The sequence below is a fragment of the Perognathus longimembris genome, chromosome 10 (genome assembly GCF_023159225.1).
Source record: "Perognathus longimembris pacificus isolate PPM17 chromosome 10, ASM2315922v1, whole genome shotgun sequence".
NCBI lineage: Eukaryota > Metazoa > Chordata > Mammalia > Rodentia > Heteromyidae > Perognathus > Perognathus longimembris.
This window is the reverse complement of record NC_063170.1, coordinates 7234819-7254066: the sequence shown is the minus strand read 5'-3', so window position 1 is coordinate 7254066 and position 19248 is coordinate 7234819. Positions and strand designations below refer to the sequence as shown.

Sequence of the window (19248 nt, the reverse complement as noted above, 5' to 3'; positions counted from 1 at the left end):
CCTGGCTTGCAATGGTTTGGATAAAATTGATTGGTATCATACTATACTATTATTCCTCTATATAAGGATAGCTTAAGTGTTCATACCAATTGGAAATGCAATTTACTAAAACACTGAAGTCTGAAAGACAACATTTCTGGAACTTTGACAATTGAGAAGAAATTAAATGGTATGGGGAAAGAACTGAATTATGCAAATGTTTGAATTATTCGCCTAAATTTTTAATGTGATGTACAGTTTTACAAATTGTCATTTGCAATTATTCAAAAATATTGTGTCAAACCAAATTATCTCTGAAACATTAATGAAATTGTACAAGCCTAAATCATGAAACATATTAGCAGTCCTCTAAAATCCCTCATGACACAAATTATTTTCAATCCTTTCACCTTTATAGATGTCAAAGCAGAAACGATTCAGATGGAAGGAAGGAACTAATGAACAATACGATTGCATTTTCTTTCTTAAGCCTGAATTTTTCATTGTCATACTAGTGGTTTCTGTTCTAATTTTACCTCTATTACAACGTATGTGTGTGCGTGTGTGTGCGTGTGTGTGTGTGTGTGTGCACACGCGCCAATACTGGAACTTGAACTTCTTCTTCTTTTTTTGAAATCAAGGTTGTCCCTCTAGCACTTGAGACACATTTCCACTTCTGGCTTTATTTATTTATGTAGTAATTAATTGGAGACATGAATCTCAAGAACTTTCCTATCCAGACTGGTTTTGAACCGTAATCTTCAGATCTCAGCAGTCTCCTGATTAGCCAGGATGACAGATATGAGCCACCTGTTGCCTGGCTTCTGCTGCAGCTTTTACCTGATGATGAACTCCAGGTCTCTGAGCAAGGCCTTCACCCCCACAGCCCAGCCTGGTAGAGGCGCGCTTGTCATGACTGAGATGCTTCTACATGATTTCTCTTCCTGGACACTGGAAATTTTCCTGCCCCTGGCCAATGGCACAGACTTTCTGGTCTGGCTTCCCCATGGGGAAGCCATCTTTCAATTCTCTTCCCTTTCACCGTTGGACTCATCCTGCCTGACAGACTGCAAACCCCTTAAACTCCTGCTCTCCACCAAGCAGTGAGTTCCAGTGACTCTGTATCTTCGCCTTGACAAGAGCTATCTGGTGATGGAGATGCTTCTTTCTGGCTGTAGGAATTTCTGGTGCTTTCAGAGCCCTAAAATGGGCACCATCCTCTTTGGTTGCCAATTGAGTAATGGCCTACATCTAATTGCCTCTGCACCTTTCCAGAGAGCCTGCCCTATGAGGCAGGTTTAGTTTTTCTTTACACCCCTTCTCCTCGGGACGCCTGTTACAGTCTCACGGGAGAGGGATCACAGCTCACCTGACAGAGTGCTCCATAGCAATGTAGGGTTGTACTGGAGATTGTATATGAAAGAGTAGATATAAACCTTTTTTCTTCCTCCTGCTGTATTTTTTGGTGTGTTTATAGGGTTCGAGCCAGAGACCAGAAACAGGCAGCGATGGAAGGCTCTAGAACGCAATTCTGTCCTTTCCACGGCCTGAGATCACAAACATTTCCATTGATGACTCCATTTTTCTACTTGTTGTGGTTTGTTGTTGTTTTCCAGCCAAAGACCACAGCAAACGAATGCAGAAAGCGAGCACCTTGGGTTTATTGCTTTGTAAGACAACAGGAGCTGATAGTTGGGGAGCTGTGGGGGTCGGCCCAGCGCAATGGGTTGGTTTTTACAGGATTTGGGGTTGTGATCACTGGTTTTTTTTTGGGGGGCGGGCATTTCAAGGAAGAGAATCAGATAACTATTCTCAGGTAGTAAGCATCATTCTGTGATTAGTTATCTTCCTAAATTGTCTAAAAGGATGAAGGGATGGAATGAGGCTAAAGTGGAAAGGAAATGGAGTGGTAATTTGTGTTATCCAGAAAGAGAGAGAAGCTTAGGGCTGCTCAAGGCTGGGGCCCTACCACTTGAGCCACAGCTCCAATTTCGGGTGTAGTTTTGGTGGTTAATTGGAGATACGTGTCCCACTCCCGGACTTTTCCGTCTGGGCTGGATGCAAACCGTGATCCTCGGACCTCAGCCTCTCGGCTATTAGCTAGGATTACAGGAATGAGCCATTTCGTGATTCGTGCGGTGGCCTTGCTTTTCGTCCGTGCTTGCCAGAGCTTTGGGGGCCATCTTGATTTCCTCCCACACATTCCTCACCCCCAAGGTGACCTTGAATGTTGTAGGCGTATGGAGAGGCTGCTTCATGGGACAACCAAACCCCATCCTCTGAGCTCTCGCCTGCTTCTCACAACACAACACACCCCTGACGTCCATAGGCCTGCGTTCCACTGGTGGGAGCTGGTTTTATTATTTTATTTTTCCAAAGTTAATGATGAAATAAAAGTAAAGAACCATCTGTTTCACGGGCAGAGAAAAGCTTTGGTGTCAGCTGTGGGTTCTGTGTAATTTCTGCAATTCACTGACTAGATACACCTTAGGACACGGTGCAACCTCCCCGAGCTTCATTTTCTTCACATTACAAATGAAGATCATAATAGTTGTACTAAAGATTAAGTGATATAATACAAAGAAAACATGTAATACCATTTACGAGTAATAGCCCAGTGCAATTATTATTATTTTGTTCATGTTCTATCAACAACATACATGTTCTGTTGACTCAACGTAAAGAGTAGGCTCGGGGATGTAATTCAGTGGTAGAGTGCTTGTCTAGCAGGTGCAAGGCCCTGGGTTGGATCCCAGGCACCAAATAAAAAAGATTAGCCAGGCAACAGTAGCTCACAATTGTAATTTTAGCTATTCAGGAGGCTGATATCTGAGGCTCTAAATCAAAGGACAATGGAGCAGGAAAGTCTGTGAGACTCTTATCTTCAATTAACCAGCAAAATGCCAGCAGCAGAGCTGTAAATCAAGTGGTAGAGTACCAGCCTTGAGCAAGAAAGCTCAGGGGTAGCACCCAGGTCCTGAGTTCAAGTCCTAGTACACACACACACACACACTGTCTCTCTGTCACACCCACATATACACACACAGATGTCAATAGTGTTAGTGGTGACTAGAAGTACCATTGAGCTATATAATATAAGCATGTTAAAATACAAATTGTGGGCTTGCCCTCATGTCTCTCTTTAACATAACTGTGGATTTTGTTCCCTTCTCATCCATCAGACTTAGGAGTGGAAAGGCATTGCATACTTACAGAGAAAAATAGAAATCTGATTTAATATGTAGAGTTAGTTGAAATGAGTTCCAGAGACCCTTGATGATTTAATTGCAGTAATAAATCCTGATGACATGCAGTAAGTCTCCCCATTGCAAAGTGATGTCTATTATGAATGACGCTGGGAACTGCTTTCTGAAGGCTTCTCCACAAGCCTGGCCTAAAGTTATCACCTGCTAGTGGTTACATGGATGCCATTCACCGTGCCAAATTGCAGAGTGGGCTGTGCCTTTGGTCTTTTGTTCGTCATCTACCTTGGCGTTTCTATTGAGAGTTTTCTTCTGAAGGCCTCCTCAAGCCTTTAAGTTTTTCTCATGCCTAACCAGTAGCTGCCCAGAACAGTGCGGTGTGAAGTGTGACTCTCTGGATCAGCTCTGGTCCCGTGAAATACTTGTTACTGATCCATGACACGAATCCAAATGGACATTCATCATCTTAGGAATCGTTAGAATGAGAAGGTATTTCTGCAACATCTCAGCATGTGGTTAGGAGGCTCAGCTTTTAAACACCTCTCTGCTTTTATATAATTCAGTTTATCATATTTTATATACTTACCAATATGTAAGCTGTAATTCCTGCAGTCAGGAGGCAGGAAAAGTTCCAGGCCACTGTTAAGCAACATAGCAAGACCCTGTCTCCAAACCAAAACCAAGAGAAACAAAAAGAACAAAACAAACTAAATAAAATCCCTATTTGTAATAGATTAGAGAACAGCATGCTCATTGCTACAGTTAGAAGATGAATGAAAAGTCCAAGATAGATAAAAACAGAAGAGTCACGGGCCTGGGGCTTTTCTTGCTGAGAGAACAGAATCGGGGACCCACGATGGGAAGAGGAATAAAATATACACGCGTGGGGCCTTCTGAAGGAAGCCAGGGATGGCAAATCAGGGACACTTGATTTATTTTAGTCCAATCTTATTCCATCAAGGGTTACATAATTTTATTCAGACATCTATTTAGAACCTAAGCTTAGAAAACCATGTCTGAAAAAAATCTGGTCTACATTCTTCAAATCAGTTCTCCAGCCCTTTCCACTCTTTCACATGCCAAACTGAGGTTGGATCTCATTTCTTTTCTTCTCTTTCTCTTCTTCTATCTTCCTTTCTCCTCTTCATCCTCCTCTTTCTTTTGCTTTTCTCATCCTTGTCTTTCTCCTCCTTCCTTCTCCTCCCTCTTCCTTTCTTCTTTGAATAGAGGTGATGTGAAATGGGATCCTATGACCTAGCTAATATTTGTGATAGGTTCAGGGCATCTAGTGCCAAAGTAGATGTGGTTGCCTAACAGTGCTTTGATGCATTTTTTTTCCCCATCTGAACACTTGTGGTAGAAACTAGCTCAGGGGAATAAAAGAAATCACATATAATATCAGAAAAGAGGCTCTTGGCGTTTAATAGAGTGCTTTTACTTTGTTTACTGATTTGATGAGCAAAATCATAGTTAAATACTCAGCAGATGCTGCCCTGACTGGTAAATTCACCATAGAGATGCTTTGGCATTCAGCCTCTGGTCAGCAGGATGTCCTTTAAGGGTGAAGTCTCATGGACTTATGGCATTGGCATGGCAGATACAGCCCGTACTCCAATGGGGCAAGGTGAAGTGCATCCATTTAGCCAGCTACGGAGGCTAGGAGGAACTAGAAATTGTTTCTTAGTGGCATTAATAATATTTCGAATCTCTAATCTGGGGTTCCACTTCCCAAGGATTCAGTTGCTGTGTTGGAGCCGGGTGCCTGTGGCTCACGCCTGTAATCATGAAGCTCAGATCCTAGGATCATAGTTCAAAGTTGTCCCAGGCAGGAAAGTGTATGAGGCTCTTATCACCATGTAACCACCAACCCCCCCCCCCCAGAAGTGGAGTTATGGCTCATGTGATAGAGCACTAGCCTTGAGCAAAAAGGCTCAGGGACAGCACCCAGGGCCTGAGTTCAAGCCCCACAACTGGCTACTTATTCCTCCACCCCCCCCCAAAAAAAAAACTTAAATGGAAAATTCCAGAAATAAATAATACGTTTTAAGTCATTTCATTATGGCAAATTGTTATAATTACTCTATTTTATTATTAACTATTGTTAACATCTTACTATTCTAATTTATAAATTAAACGTGTGTGTGTGTGTGTGTGTGTGTGTGTGTGTGTGTGTGTGTGTGTGTGTGTGTGTGTGTGCGTGCCAGTTCTGGGGCTTGAACTCAAAGCCTGAGCGCTGTCCTTTAACTTTGTCACTCCAGGCTAGCATTCTACCCTTTGAGCCACAACTCCACTTGTGGCTTTCTGGTGGTTGATGGGAGATCAGAGTCTCATGGACTCTCCATGCCTTGGCTGGCTTCAAATGGAGGTCCTCCGGATCTCAGACTCCTAAGTAAACAAATTAAACTTTATCCCAGGTTTGTATAAGGGGGAAAACCCCCGTAGGATACATAGGATTCCAGGCCTCTGCTGGTGTCTGGCATGTGCCTACTCGAGATGACACTGCTATAGCGAATGGGGGAGGTACAGATTGCTGTTTCTAACCACGAGGTCAAGGAGGACTGCTGAGAGCTGTCTCCAACTCCTTCCTCCCCTCCAGGTGCTGGATTGAATGACGGGCAGTGGCATTCCGTCTCCGTGTCCGCTAAGAGGAGTCACCTGAGCCTGGTGGTGGACGGCCATTCGACCCCTGCGTCCCCTTCGCTGGGCCCTGAGCAGATTTACTCAGCGGGCACCTATTATTTTGGAGGTAAAAAAAAAAAAAAAGTAGGGTCCATCCATCTGGGTGATTGGACTGTCATTGCATTTCCCATGCCTACGTCTTAGGAAAACCCTCTGCTTTGAACCGATGCTAACACAAAGGAATAGTTTTCTATGTGGGAATGTTGAGTCAATCAAGATGGCAAATTAGGAACTAAAATGCATTTCTCCAAGGCTGGCTCATTCAAATGTACAAATTCTATAGTGGTAAGCGGGCTTACATTCTCCAGTTCTTCCCTTCAAATCTTGTTCTAGTTTCTTAATGGTAAATGACTCTTGTAGATGGTCTCCTGATTTTATGGGTTGATTTTATTGTACTATTTCCTTGTTCATGCTTCTTAGCTCCTCTAGAGTCTTCTTATTGCTTTTCCCACCATCCAGTGCGGACAGGCAAATATTATGCCAATGAACAAATAATTTAACTCAATTAGCCATAGCAACCTCTTGTCTACTAAGCAGTAACACATGGATACATTTTTGATGAAATGGTACCTGAGCCTTCAGTATCAGGCCATCTTCTTTGGAGAACAAGAAGAAATGAAGCATTTACCTGCCCTGTGCATGTTTGATTGAACTCAAAGCTTGGGAAAAGAAGCTAGAGAAATGGAAATGCATCTTTATCACTGGAAAATTAGGACAAACTGTTCTTTGCCAATTGGAATGAAGTTTTAAACTGTTAGTCCTTAGACATTTCTATTCATGATTTGGTATTTCGTGTATGATTGTTGTTTGAGTTTTGTTTGATTCCCTTTTAATGGTTGTTTCATTCTAGTGTCACTTCTACATTAGAAGCGAGTAATCCAGTCTTTAGTCTCTTCCAATAAAATACAAATTATTTCCTAAGAATTGATCCTAAGTACCTAGTCCATGAATCCGTTTAGCAGAACTTAAAAGCAAACAAATGAGCCACAGTGAAATCCATTCATAATCCATTACCAGGCAAAGGGCTACAGTCTTAAAAGAGACAGTGTCTTACTTGACTATAGTTTGTTCATTTCTGAATCAGGTTCTTTCAGAATTTATGATAGATTTTATGGCTAGCCATGGAACACATTCTTTTAATCAATGCTGTGATACATTGAGCAACTTAACCAAGAGATTTCATTTCACAAGAAAAGATTTAGAAGCACTAAAACAGATAAGGAAAAAATTACAGCCATATTGTTTAATGATGCAAAATTAAAAAATAGAAGACTGGGGAAAAGTGTTTATAAATCATGAAAATGGAATTCTCATTCTTGAAGTCTTTTTCAATCTTTCATGTTTGGATTGTCGCAATACTTAGCTATTTTAGGAAGAATTATTTTTTTTCTGGTGATTGCTTTTACTTGTACTGAAATCTTTTATAGTAAAATATATCACATATGACTAATGCTTTTATTATGATACATATGCTATACACTATGTTGTTCTAAAAGTATTTTGGATAGTTTTAGATTTGCTGAAAACTTAGCAATGCCATACAGAGAATTTCTGTATACCCCATATCTAATTTCCACTCTCATACATTGTATGAACATTGGAAGGAATACTAACAATCATTTTAAGTATTCACCTGCACACACTTGCTCTGTTTAAGAAAGAATGGATTATTGTGCATATGTGTCCTTCCAAAAGCATATTCTTTGATCTGTTTTGAATCTGGAGTTTGTTTTTCATTTCCTGTTCTTCATAATTTGATAGGCATTTATACTGTACCTCATAGAGTGCCTCAAGAAAACTCCAGCTCCAGAGGCTTTTTAACACATGTTCTGCAAGATCTGGTCTGACCTGCTGTTTCTAGGGTCAGGATCAGCCTTGCACCTCCAAAGTCTGGTTGAGGTCTGTCTTCCTGGAAACCCACTCGTTAGGGCTTTGAGGCTAGAAATTCCGGCACATTCAAGACAGAGGGTTACAGGTGGACCCAGCATCTTTCCCTGTGGTGCCTCCTGGGACCTTGAACAATCATGTGGAGCTCAGGAACAGCATCATGTCCCTTAAACTTCAGGACTGACACGAGGCTCTGATTGCTTGACTGCAACTGCCAGTGGTGTATGTACGGGCAATTCTAATTTGCAGCGAAAGTCTTGTGACCTTCCCCCAGGTTGTGGGAAAACCGTAGCAGCTGAACACCATAGAGAACCATTTATTCCAGGGCACCGGAGGCTCACGCCCATAATCAGAGCTACTCAGGAGGCTGAGATCTGAGGATCATGGTTCGAAGCCAGCCCAAGCAGGAAAGTCCATGAGCCTCTTATCTCCAATTAAGCAGCAAAAAGCCAGAAGCAGAGCTGCGATCAAGTGGCAGAGCACCATATTTGAGCAAAAAGTTCTGAGACAGTGCCCAAGGCCTTGAGTTCAAACTTCAGTACTAGCACGTGCACACGCACCCCTCCCCCATACACCCCCCCCATAGCGGGGCAATAGTTCCTATTACTGTCGGGATCTGTTTTGTTTAAGCAGAAGGCAAGTTTTAGGTGGCCACAATCTTCGGCCAGTTTTTCTTCAAGTAAAAAAGAACGCCAGGTTCAGAGACTCTTCCTGTCACTTCCGAATCCAGCTGCCAATGTCCAGTGATGTGAGTAGAACGCAGCCATGCTTCCCTGCCGCTCGCCTCCCTGCAGAGGGTCTGCCTTCTCTCTTAGAGTCATCAGAGGGGCGGTGCTGCGGGACTGGGGGCTGCCCTGGTACCAGCAGAGCTCCAGGCCACAGGAAGTCCTCCCGAGTCATCTGTCACCTCCCACCGACAGCCACGTGGCCCATGGAGCTCAGCTTTGATCACTGATGACTTGCACGTCTGAGATCAGTGTCCTACCGACCGGGTGTGGTGGAGTGTGTAATTTCTGTCCATTCCCCCATGGAGTCTTTGAGCGAGGCACACTCAGAGGGTGCGATGACACACTGTGTCACACATGCCGAGAGGCTTGTACAGAATCCTCGCGTCCCTTCCCCTCCTGGGTAGAGTAAGCGTTACCCATGCAATGACGAGCGTCACCACCTCGCACTCTGCCCCCACACCTCACGTCTGGTACAGTGACACACAGTGATAATTGAGCTGTCATCCTCAGAGGTGTTTAACGTGCTGACTGCCTCTGGTAATGGACCCCTCCATTAATTCAGCATTAAATGTTCTCCAGAATCTTCCTCTTTTTGAACTTTCTTCTCCAGTGGATTGAGTGCTGAACGTCCCTCTGGTATCGCATGCCATTAACTTGTGGCTGCCTCTTCAGTGACGAACGAGACTCACCGGGGTGAACTCTTGCTTGATGCTCGGCATTTCTTGCTTGTTGAACATCCCAGCTAGGAATACGAAGCGTGTTATGATCTGACTGTGGATGGTCTATACAGTGGCAGCACTTTCTTTGTGTGCTGAGTTTGCTTAATGTTGTTTTCCATTGGCATATTACCTCACGTGGACATAGTTTGAGATGGGTAACATTACCTGGAGAGAAGAAGATTAGCAGTTTGCTTGTGTTTCTAGCAAGGTGCTGGAGACTTAGGCCTGTAATCCTAGCTAATCAGGACGCTGAGATGTGAGAATCACAGTTCAAAGCCAGCCCAGACAAACACGTCACAAGATTCTTATATCCAATTAATCAGCAAAAGAAAAAGCCAGGAATGGAACTATGGCTCAAGTGACAGGGAGCCTTTGTGAGAAAACAAACAACCAAACAAACAAGCAAAAAACAAACAGAGAACATGAGAAGTTGAGTTCAAGCCCCAGTATTGGCACAGATCAATCAATCAGTCATGAGTTGCCTCCAACTGTTACCAAATATTTATCCTTTCAGTTTTATCCTGATATTCATTTTTTTCTTCTTTGATCTGAGACCAGGACTCCAACTCAGTATCTGATTGATGCTTTTGCTCAGCAGCTAGAGCTCTACCACCTGAGCCATGTCTCCAACCTCTTCTCCTGATATTCCTAACTAGTTAATAAGTCATCTGGAAAATGTGTTAAGATTATGACATGCAGCTCCTATAGGACAGAAGAATTTTAAATACTGGAAATATGTGGAATATTATGTACAACATACTAATACTCAAAATGCAATAATTGCTTTTTCTTAATATATTGAATAATATTTTAATTTGCCTGCTAATAATTTTGAATCATACTGGCTTTCATGCATCTTGTAAGTGCATTTTGTTGGGAAATAAAGAATAAAAAATAAAAGCAAAAATATCCTTAGACAAAATATTTAACTGTAATGCTAATTCCCAGGTAGGAAACCTAGCATACAAGAATCAGAAGTTGCTGATTCGTTTATTATTCTGTGAAATTGTAATAGTGTTTGACAACCATAACCAGCAAAGAAAGATTAATGAAAAATATGTAAGAGTAATAGATGTGTTCAGACTCCATAAAATTATTTATTTCACTTGGATAAACATTTAGAACATCATTAAATGCAGACAATAATTGTTAATATTATATTTCTTCGTTATTTAAATAATTAGAACAAGCTTTAATGATAGAAAAAATCTGTAAGAGGAGCATTCTTTTATGAGGCAGCAAATAAGAAAAATCAAGGAGTGAAATGTTTTTGAAACTTAACTATTTGTAACCATTACATGTGTGTGTATGGAACTTTTCTACATAGGGGAAAGTAAGAGTTTGATTAAATCAATAGTTGGTCATTTCTATCTTCTTTTTAATATAATTAACTTTATTTTATTTATTTATTTTTTGGCCAGTCCTGGGCCTTGGACTCAGGGCCTGAGCACCATCCTTGGCTTCTTCCCACTCAAGGCTAGCACTCTGCCACTTGAGCCACAGCGCCTCTTCTGGCCGTTTTCCATATATATGGTGCTGGGGAATCGAACTGAGAGCTTCATGTGTAGGAGGCAAGCACTCTTGCCACTAGGCCATATTCCCAGCCCAAATATAATTAACTTTAAATACGAAAGGATTTCATCACCAGCATTGTATCTATCTCTGTCTATCTACTATCAATCTACTTATCCATCTATCCATCCATCTATTGATCACCGATCCATCATTCATCGATCATCCAATACTAAAGCATGAACTCAGGATTTTAGGGCCTTATGCTCTCCTTTAAATATTTTTCCACTGAAGGCTGGCACTCTACCACTTGAGTCACATCTCTACCTCTTGCTTTCTGCTGGCTAATTGGAGATAAGAGTCTTATGAATTTTTGGACTCTGGGTGGGTTTGAACCATGATCTTTACATCTGAGCCTCCTAAGTAGCTAAGGATTACCAAGGTGAGCTCCCAGTGCTTTTCTTATTTATCATGCACATTTTCACTCTGTGTCCTTCGTTTTCCTAGCCCAAAGACAAAGCTTTCCACATTTCAAGTCTATGAAGTTCAGTACTGTTGGCTGGCATGTTTAGAATTCTGGACCTCACGTGCATATTTCTAAATCTGGCTCAATCTAGTAAGAGTGGCTTGTAATTATTGTTACTCTGTGGCTTCCTGTGAGTCCTACAGAAATACAGAAAGCAATGCTTTGTAGGAATTACAATTTGAAATGTAGATGATACTCCTAATGACTGTGGCGCGTGGGTGTATTTGTCTTCTGTAAGGCAGAAGGTAATCAAGTGTCTGTTTCTTCCGTTTATTTTTCTCATTAATGAATTCTCCCGCGATGCTCTACTTGGGTTCATTACAGGGCATCTCCATTTTGCTATATATTTTTTTATTTTTAAAAACAATCAGGTTGCCCTGATGAAAGCTCTGGATCCCGATGCCGAACCCCACTTGCTGGGTTTCAGGGGTGCATGCGGCTCATCTCCATCAACGACAGGGAGGTGGATCTGATCGCAGTGCAGCGGGGGGCCCTGGGGAACTTCAGCGACCTCCAGGTGGACTCCTGCGGGATCTCGGATAGGTAAGGATAATCTAGCTTTGCTATTTGTTTTTTTTAGCCTATTCACACGTCTGTTGGCAGATTAAAATCTACGGATGAAGGGAACATCTCTTCTTTCCCTGCCATCTGTTCCACAGGAGATAGATTTTGTTTACATTAGAAATACGGAAATAGATACCTGGAGGCATGGCTCAAGTGGTAGAGTGCCTGTTCAGCAAGTGCGAGGCCCTGAGTTCGTCCCCCAGTACTGTCCAAAAGAAATCAACCAACCGCAAAAGAAATGGTGAACATGTGGCTACTGATTTAGAGAACATATTTGAAACAATAAAATTTAGATGCAAGATAGGTGACTGTGCTAGTTATGGGTACATATATTCCTGAGGCACAAAAGAGCATGTGGACACAGCTGTAACTTGGGATGGGTTCTAATGATCGCAAAAGTAGGTCATTAAACTAAGTGGATTAGGGCACATTGAAGAGTATCAAAGTTGATAGTCAGGTATCAATAAATCAGAGACCGTCCAAGCTAGCCGTTGCTGCCCTAACAATTGAGAAATATTTTCAGAGGCCAAACTTCATTAGTGTCTCCTCTCATGTGCCCTTTTCATGCACCTTCTCTGTAGGAAGAGGGGGAGAAAGCCTCCCCTGGGGACGCTGGGGGCCTGTGACTTGATCAAGGGGTGACGATGTCTCATAACTCGGTAGGGGCATTAGAATAGGACACAGAAAAGCAGTGCTTAGTAGCCAATTGTAGAAGGTAAGCAATCATCATGATGACAGTTAACAAGGGCAATTAAAGACAAGGCCTGGCTTGATGCTTGCACCTATAGTCCCAGCTACATGGGAGGCAATGATAGGACAATCACGGAAGCAGGCCAGCCTAGGCAATAAAGCCGGTGAGAGCCTATCTCCATGAACAAAGAGGGCCTGTTATCTATCTGTAATCTCCACTACGCTTGAAACACAGGAGGGTCTTGGTTCAAGACAGGCTAAAAGTGTGAGGCCCTGTCAGAGAATAACTAAGGCAGTTGGAGGCACAGCTCCTGTGGTAGAATGCTTTCCTAAGAAACCGAAGGCCGTGAATTCAACACCCTATTGCCAAAAAGGAAAAAGAAGTTGGAAAGGCTTGGGCAACTGTAGCAAAGTGATCTTAGCAGCCATGCCTTGTAAGAAGGGCTAGTAATTATACTGCTTGAGCTCCTGGGAATGACTGGACTGCTTCTAGGCTAGGCTTTATATACAATGCTTTAGATAGTTGTCCTGCTCTTAATAGTAGCATATGTTTCTGAGATTCAGAGAGAAGTTAGACTGACTGATAGGATATCCCTGCCCCCAAGCCAGCCAATTCGTGAAATGTTTACTCCCCTACCTACAGCTTCCTGGAGCAAGTCAATATTCATGATGGTTAAATCTTTCCCCCAGCCAGGACAAGTGCACCATCGCATAACTTAACAAACTATAGTTCAAAGCAAGCGGTGGCATTAAACCTCCAACAGGAGCTACTCAAGAGGCTGAAAGCTGGAGGCTTATGCCAGCCCAGGAAGAAGAGTCCATGCCACTCCATCTTCAAAATAACCAGCAAAAAGCAGGGCCGGAGGCATGGCTCAAGTGGTAGAGTGCCAATCTAGCTAGCAAGCAAGCTCAAGCCCTGAGCTCAATCCCTAGTACTGATGTACGAGTGGGAACTTCAAAACGCAGTCTGTATGGATACAGTGCAATAGTGGAACTAACTTTAAGGGAGATCAGATATACATATGAAGGTGTACATAGAAGCACACATGTTGACACTCACATGTGCATGGCTGTGCACACTTGCTCTCTGAACACAGGTGCAAATATGGTCATTGCATGCCATGTCTCATCCCCCTGCCCCCCAAAATAAAAACCTTCCACACACGTGCATGTAGCCTTAGCTTCATTTATGCAACTCCTCTCTCTCTCTCTCTCTCACACACACACACACACACACACACACTTACCTTCACCATCCTGAGAGCTCACACTATAAGCTGGTTGTCATGCTCCTTACACTCCTGCCTTTCTTACACAGGGTCCTTCCAACACACTCACTCTTGCAGATGCCCTCCTCAGATCTGGAGCAGAAATGGAGTGTGATTAGGGCACACTTGATAGGTGTTAGTCCATAGATATGTATTCAAGTGCTTGGGCCCATCAAGTCTAGCTTTGGATACCAACGATTTTGGACTATCCACTGGCTGGAGGAGGTGGGCATTGCAGCCACAGGTGGGTATAGCGGGGCAGAGGGTGTGGTGTGTGTCTGGCCTCAGGTGACATCCAGGCTGCAGAGAGCCCATGTGGTGTGGTCCTGTCAGCCCTGGTGACCCCACAGGGCCCCCGTCCCCTCTGTCTCCCAGCCCCAGCCCTGTTTCTCCAGCACGCTGGCCTTCCAGTCATCTCCACCGCCCAGTCCTGGAGCTTTGGCTGCGGGGCCTCCATGTTACCATCCATCCAGCTCATCCTTGTCCTCCCCTCGACGGAAGGCTCCAGCCACAGACCTCCGCTCTCCCTGACCTCTTCCCATGAGCCCCGGAAGTCTTGTGTCCATCCTGTGCAGCAGATGAGATCATAGTGTTGTTCTATCTGCTGTGAACTACAAGTGTGGAGTTTGGGGAGGGGCCGGGGGGAGTGGGTTGAGAGGGAGGTGGCTTCTTATTCATTAGGAATTTTGAAGTAGGAAGGGAGAGTTGAATTGTGGGATTCGCCATTATCCTTGGATGTGTAGGAAATGAACATTGTTCCCTTCCCCTCCGTGTGGAAGTCTTCTATTGGTTTTTCCCTTCACATTCATTCTAGCCAAATTCAGCATTGTCCTTTAAAATTTCACTTGTCGCAGACACAGCATGAGGCCTGTCACCTTGAGTGGGTGGAGGGACACATGAGTGCGTTTCTTCAAGTTCACCATGGAACGAGTGTTGAGATTGCCTATGACAAAGACTTAGCCGCTCCAGAATATGGGCTGTTTGTGTTGGAGACCAGAGGGAGGAAAGTACAGAGCACAGTTGTTTAGAACCTTGTGGATAGCACGCCTCCCTGGCTTAGCAGTGGGAGATGTTGTAGGCCACGAACACCCCCACACCAACCCCCCCCTCGCCCCCAATGTGAATATGAATCTCATGTAAGTCCTTCACATGGAATTCAGACATGTGCAACTCCACCCTGACTGGCAGGAATCCAGGAAAGTGGATTTGATTTGTCCTTTGGAAGCAAATGAAATAGAAATTAGTGTGCCCTATATATTATAATAAAAAATGATGTCTGCCTCTTTTAGAATAAGGTTGGGGGAGGAGATTCTACTAAAGAGAGATCTGCTTTGTCTTTTCAGATCTGATTACCAACTAGGATAGTTACTCTTCTAATGATGTTAAATCTTTTTTGTCTGATTGCCACTGATTTGAAATGCTTAAAAATTAAATAAGTCAGATATAATTTTTGAGTGGATCTCTTGACAGCCACAGACATGCGTGTGTGTGTGTGTGTATGTGTGTGTGTGTGCCTGAAGGCTACCATTTATAAATTTATATACAACATTGAATATATGTAAATTTACAAGTGGTATCTGATATCTGTATACATATATGTATATATTTCACTACTTATCCTATAAAATATATATGATATATGTGTATTCTTAGCAAGAAGATTGTAAAGTTGCATTACTTTTGATTGTACTTATGAATACATTTACACATAGTTTGTGTGCTGCTTTCTGAACACCAAGAGCACACATGACCTTTCTCATTTCTCAGATTATTTACTCTCTGAACAGTGGACACACTTTTATTTGTTGATTTATTTTTAATGTGCCAGTCTTGAGGTTTGAACTAAGGGCCTGGGTGCTGTACCTGAGCTTTTGTGTTCAAGATTGGCACTCTACCACTTGAGCTACAGCTCCTCTTCTGGCTCTTTGGTGATTAATTGGAGATAAAAGGAGTCTCATGCCCTTTCCTGCCCAGGCTTGTTTTGAACCATAATCTTCAAATCTCAGTCTCCTGAGTAGCTAGGATTATAGACATGAGCCACCGGCATTTAGCTTGTGTTTTTATTTTTTATAATCATGAAAAAATCAATAGCATTATTTTCAGAATAATAATAACTAGGAAAAATCCTATAAGCAAATCCCCTTTCATCTCTAGTCTTAATAAAGTTGGTGGCAAAAACTCTACCACGAATATAGTCTTGGTTGGGTTTATAGGTTATTTATTTTTAAATTTAAAATGAATGAGAACATTGAAAGCCTTGTTCTCAATGTATTATTCATTCTGAATTCTACAAGGTCCCAGAGATCTGATGAGGGCTCTCCATAGCACAGCAAATATTCTCATTTTTGTCATGGTATCCCCATCTCTCTCTCTCTCTCTCTTACACACACACACACACAGACACACACACACACACACTTAAAAATGAGATCCCTGACACCTCAATATAAAAAAGAGTCCAAGTCCAAAGCACTTAATGAGGATTGATTTCCCAACAACTAACTGATAATGCCTCCATGAATGGGCGCCATCTTTTTGCTAATTGGTACTTAATGAGACATAAACTCTAATTCTCCCGTGGTGACTTGGGAATAAGGGTTCCATCTTGCTTGGTATTTGCATTCTGAAGGGATAGTTCCTGTGCCACCCCCCCCCCCCAAAGACATTCCTGGGTTACAAATTTGCCAGAGGTTGGGAGAAGATTTACGTCTCAAAAGGGCAAAGAAATAAATCACAATTGATAGTTTCCTGAAGTCAGTGCTTTAAGGAAAGGGAGACCTGCCTAGTGTTTGGCCAAGTAGAAGGGAATGAGAAAGCCATCGTAGTCTGTCAGGGTGATTTGAATTGGTTGAAGAAGGCCCCAGTGTCTTCGTGCTTGTTGTTCTTTGTGACTCAGAAATTTTGTTTCCCCACTGTTCCAGTCAGTCAAGAGAACACGTGACATTTTGATTTTAAAAATGGAGGGGGAAGAGACCTGGGTACCAGAGGCTCATGTCTGCGATTTCTGTAATCTCAGGAAGCTGAGATCTGAACACTGTGGTTGGGAGCCAGGCTTGGCAGGTAAATCTGTGACTTTACCTCCAGTTAAATAGCAAAAAGCACAAATGGGAGGTACAGCTCAAGTGGTAGAGTACCAGGCTTGAGCTAAAAAGCCAAATGAGAGTATAAGACCTGGGCAATCACACACACACACACACACACACACACACACACACACACACACACACACACACACACACTGGTGGAGGTCCAAAAACACAAAAATTCTATGTCCCACAACTTAGCAACCCTTTGAAATAATAGTAGAACTAAGGCTTATCATGAGGACCACAGGTGTAAAACTACTGTATTTGAAATTCAGATTCAGTTGATGTAAGCTGCCCTTGCCACCAAACAAACCAAAATACTGAGGAGCTGTGGATTTAAGATTATGGACATGTTAATGCGTGTCACTACATTTAATCCTTCTTTTATCTCTAGGTACCCCATAATACCATGTCGCTTACCATACATACACACAATGCATTTTTGCTTAAAGAAGAGAAAGAGAAAACAAATTATTTGTAATTGAATCAAGCACAATTGTTTAATAATGAGGCTATGTACCTATTGGGCACTGTACAATTTACTAACTCTTGGGATCAGATCTCCTGCTGTAAGCCCTCATTTTCTTCTTGCTCCATGTTAATTTCACATGGTGCTTGCTTTTTCAAAGATGAATTATTAAAAATCCAGCTCCACCACGACAGGTTGTGATGAAAGGGAATGTATTATGGTCTAACATTGAAAGCGAGCTACCTTGAGCTAGTAAATCACACCGTTTTTGACAAATGGTGAATATGGTGGTTATTTCTCTTGAAAATTTGAAATGACCTGAGTGCCCCTTTGCGTACAATTCAGCACCCCGGAGCTCCCCAACTCAGCTGGAAATTCATGAACGTGTACAATACATGCTTGCATGGAGTTCCTGGATGTGTGGGTGAGATGAACGAAGACGTCTCCCACTTCTCTTTTCACCCCATTCATTTCTTTTCCTTCGTATGTGCCAGTAGTGGGGCCTGGATACTGTCCCTGAGTTTTTTCCACTCTAGGCTGGTTCTCTATTGCTTGAGCCACTTCTCCATGACAGCAGTGAGCTATTGTACCCTGTTCTCCTTCTCCATTCTGTATCCCTTCTTCCTTTGAACATTCCTACGATGTTGTAACTCAGTGCAATGGAATGTTACTTCATGGAAGCCTTGGATGTTGCTGGCTACATAATGAAATTCCTGTTCTGCCGCTTAGGGAAACTGAAGGGCTCTGATGGGCCGAGACAGGTTAGAGATGAAGCAGTCACAGCTGTCTGGTATTGGCAGTCAAATGGATTTCATGAGCTGAAGTTTAGTTCTGTGATTTAAGGACGTCAGCACCAGACTGAGCAGCCATTAGTCTTGTAAAAAAAAATTTTTTTTCTCTTAATCATTCATTCAACAGAAACTTCTCTAAAAGAATCGATTCTTCACTAGATACTTCACTAGATGAGCATATAGTAATTGATTAGTATATACACAAGACAGTGGGTTCCATTGTGATGTTTTCAGGTATGCATAGAACATATTTTGGTCATATTCTTTCCTGACTGTCCCCTCTTCCCCCACACCCCATTCTAGCCCCCCAGATCCATTCTCACTTTGCAAATAATCTCTAGTTCCAGGTCTGGATCTTCCATACCTCCATATTGTGGTGGACAGCCTTGTGTAAGACATCCTCCATGCTGAAGGATATCTAAAACTGACAGAGGACGATTGTCTCTTTCAGGTGCTTGCCCAACTACTGCGAGCACGGGGGCAAATGCTCTCAGTCCTGGAACACCTTCCACTGCAATTGCACCGACACAGGCTACACAGGAGCCACCTGCCACAGCTGTAAGCCAAGTTCACACCATTCCCTTGCCCTTGCTGTCTGGGTAGTGTGTGTGTGTGTGTGTGTGTGTGTGTGTGTGTATGTGTGTGTGTGTGTCTGTGCTTTTCTGTTACAATATGCAGCTTGAAGTGAGTCCTCTACTGGTTTCTAGTCTTTACCAAATTAACTACTGGATTTATGTATGTATTATCTTTAAGGAAATGTTCAAAGTGATTTCATTCAACATGTCAATTTATGAGTACAGTGCATCTTGATTAGTGCCATCCCCCTTGTCTCATCCAGTCTCCCCTTCATCTACCCGTTCCCTCAAGTTATTTAAGTTCCATTTTTATAGGTGTGCATTGAATAGTATGACTGTATTCACCCACTCTTTCTCTCCATCATCTGGTTTGTATGGATGGTGTGTATGGATGTAGGTGTGTATGGATGTATGTAGGTGCTTATGTGTGTATGTATGTATGTCAGTTGTGGGGTTTGAACTCAGGGTCTTGGGCTCTGTTCCCCAAACTCTTTTCTCAAAGTTAGCACTCACCCTCTGTGAGCCACAGTTCCGCTTCCAGTTTTTTGAGTGGTTAATTGGGGATAAGAGAC

General features: G+C 42.7%; 1 protein-coding gene across 8 annotated transcripts in view; it reads left to right on the top strand.

The window, feature by feature from the left end:
• The window catches only part of Cntnap4 (contactin associated protein family member 4), a 238675-nt gene that overhangs the window by 152508 nt on the left and 66919 nt on the right, over positions 1 to 19248 (top strand). For 7 of the 8 annotated variants that reach the window (XM_048355089.1, XM_048355091.1, XM_048355094.1 and 4 more), the window contains 3 exons: positions 5779 to 5928; positions 11605 to 11776; positions 18553 to 18659. In XM_048355089.1, the coding sequence (XP_048211046.1) occupies positions 5779 to 5928; positions 11605 to 11776; positions 18553 to 18659 (429 nt within the window). The remainder of the gene's footprint in view (positions 1 to 5778; positions 5929 to 11604; positions 11777 to 18552; positions 18660 to 19248) is intronic. The other variant, XM_048355093.1, reaches the window with a different exon arrangement.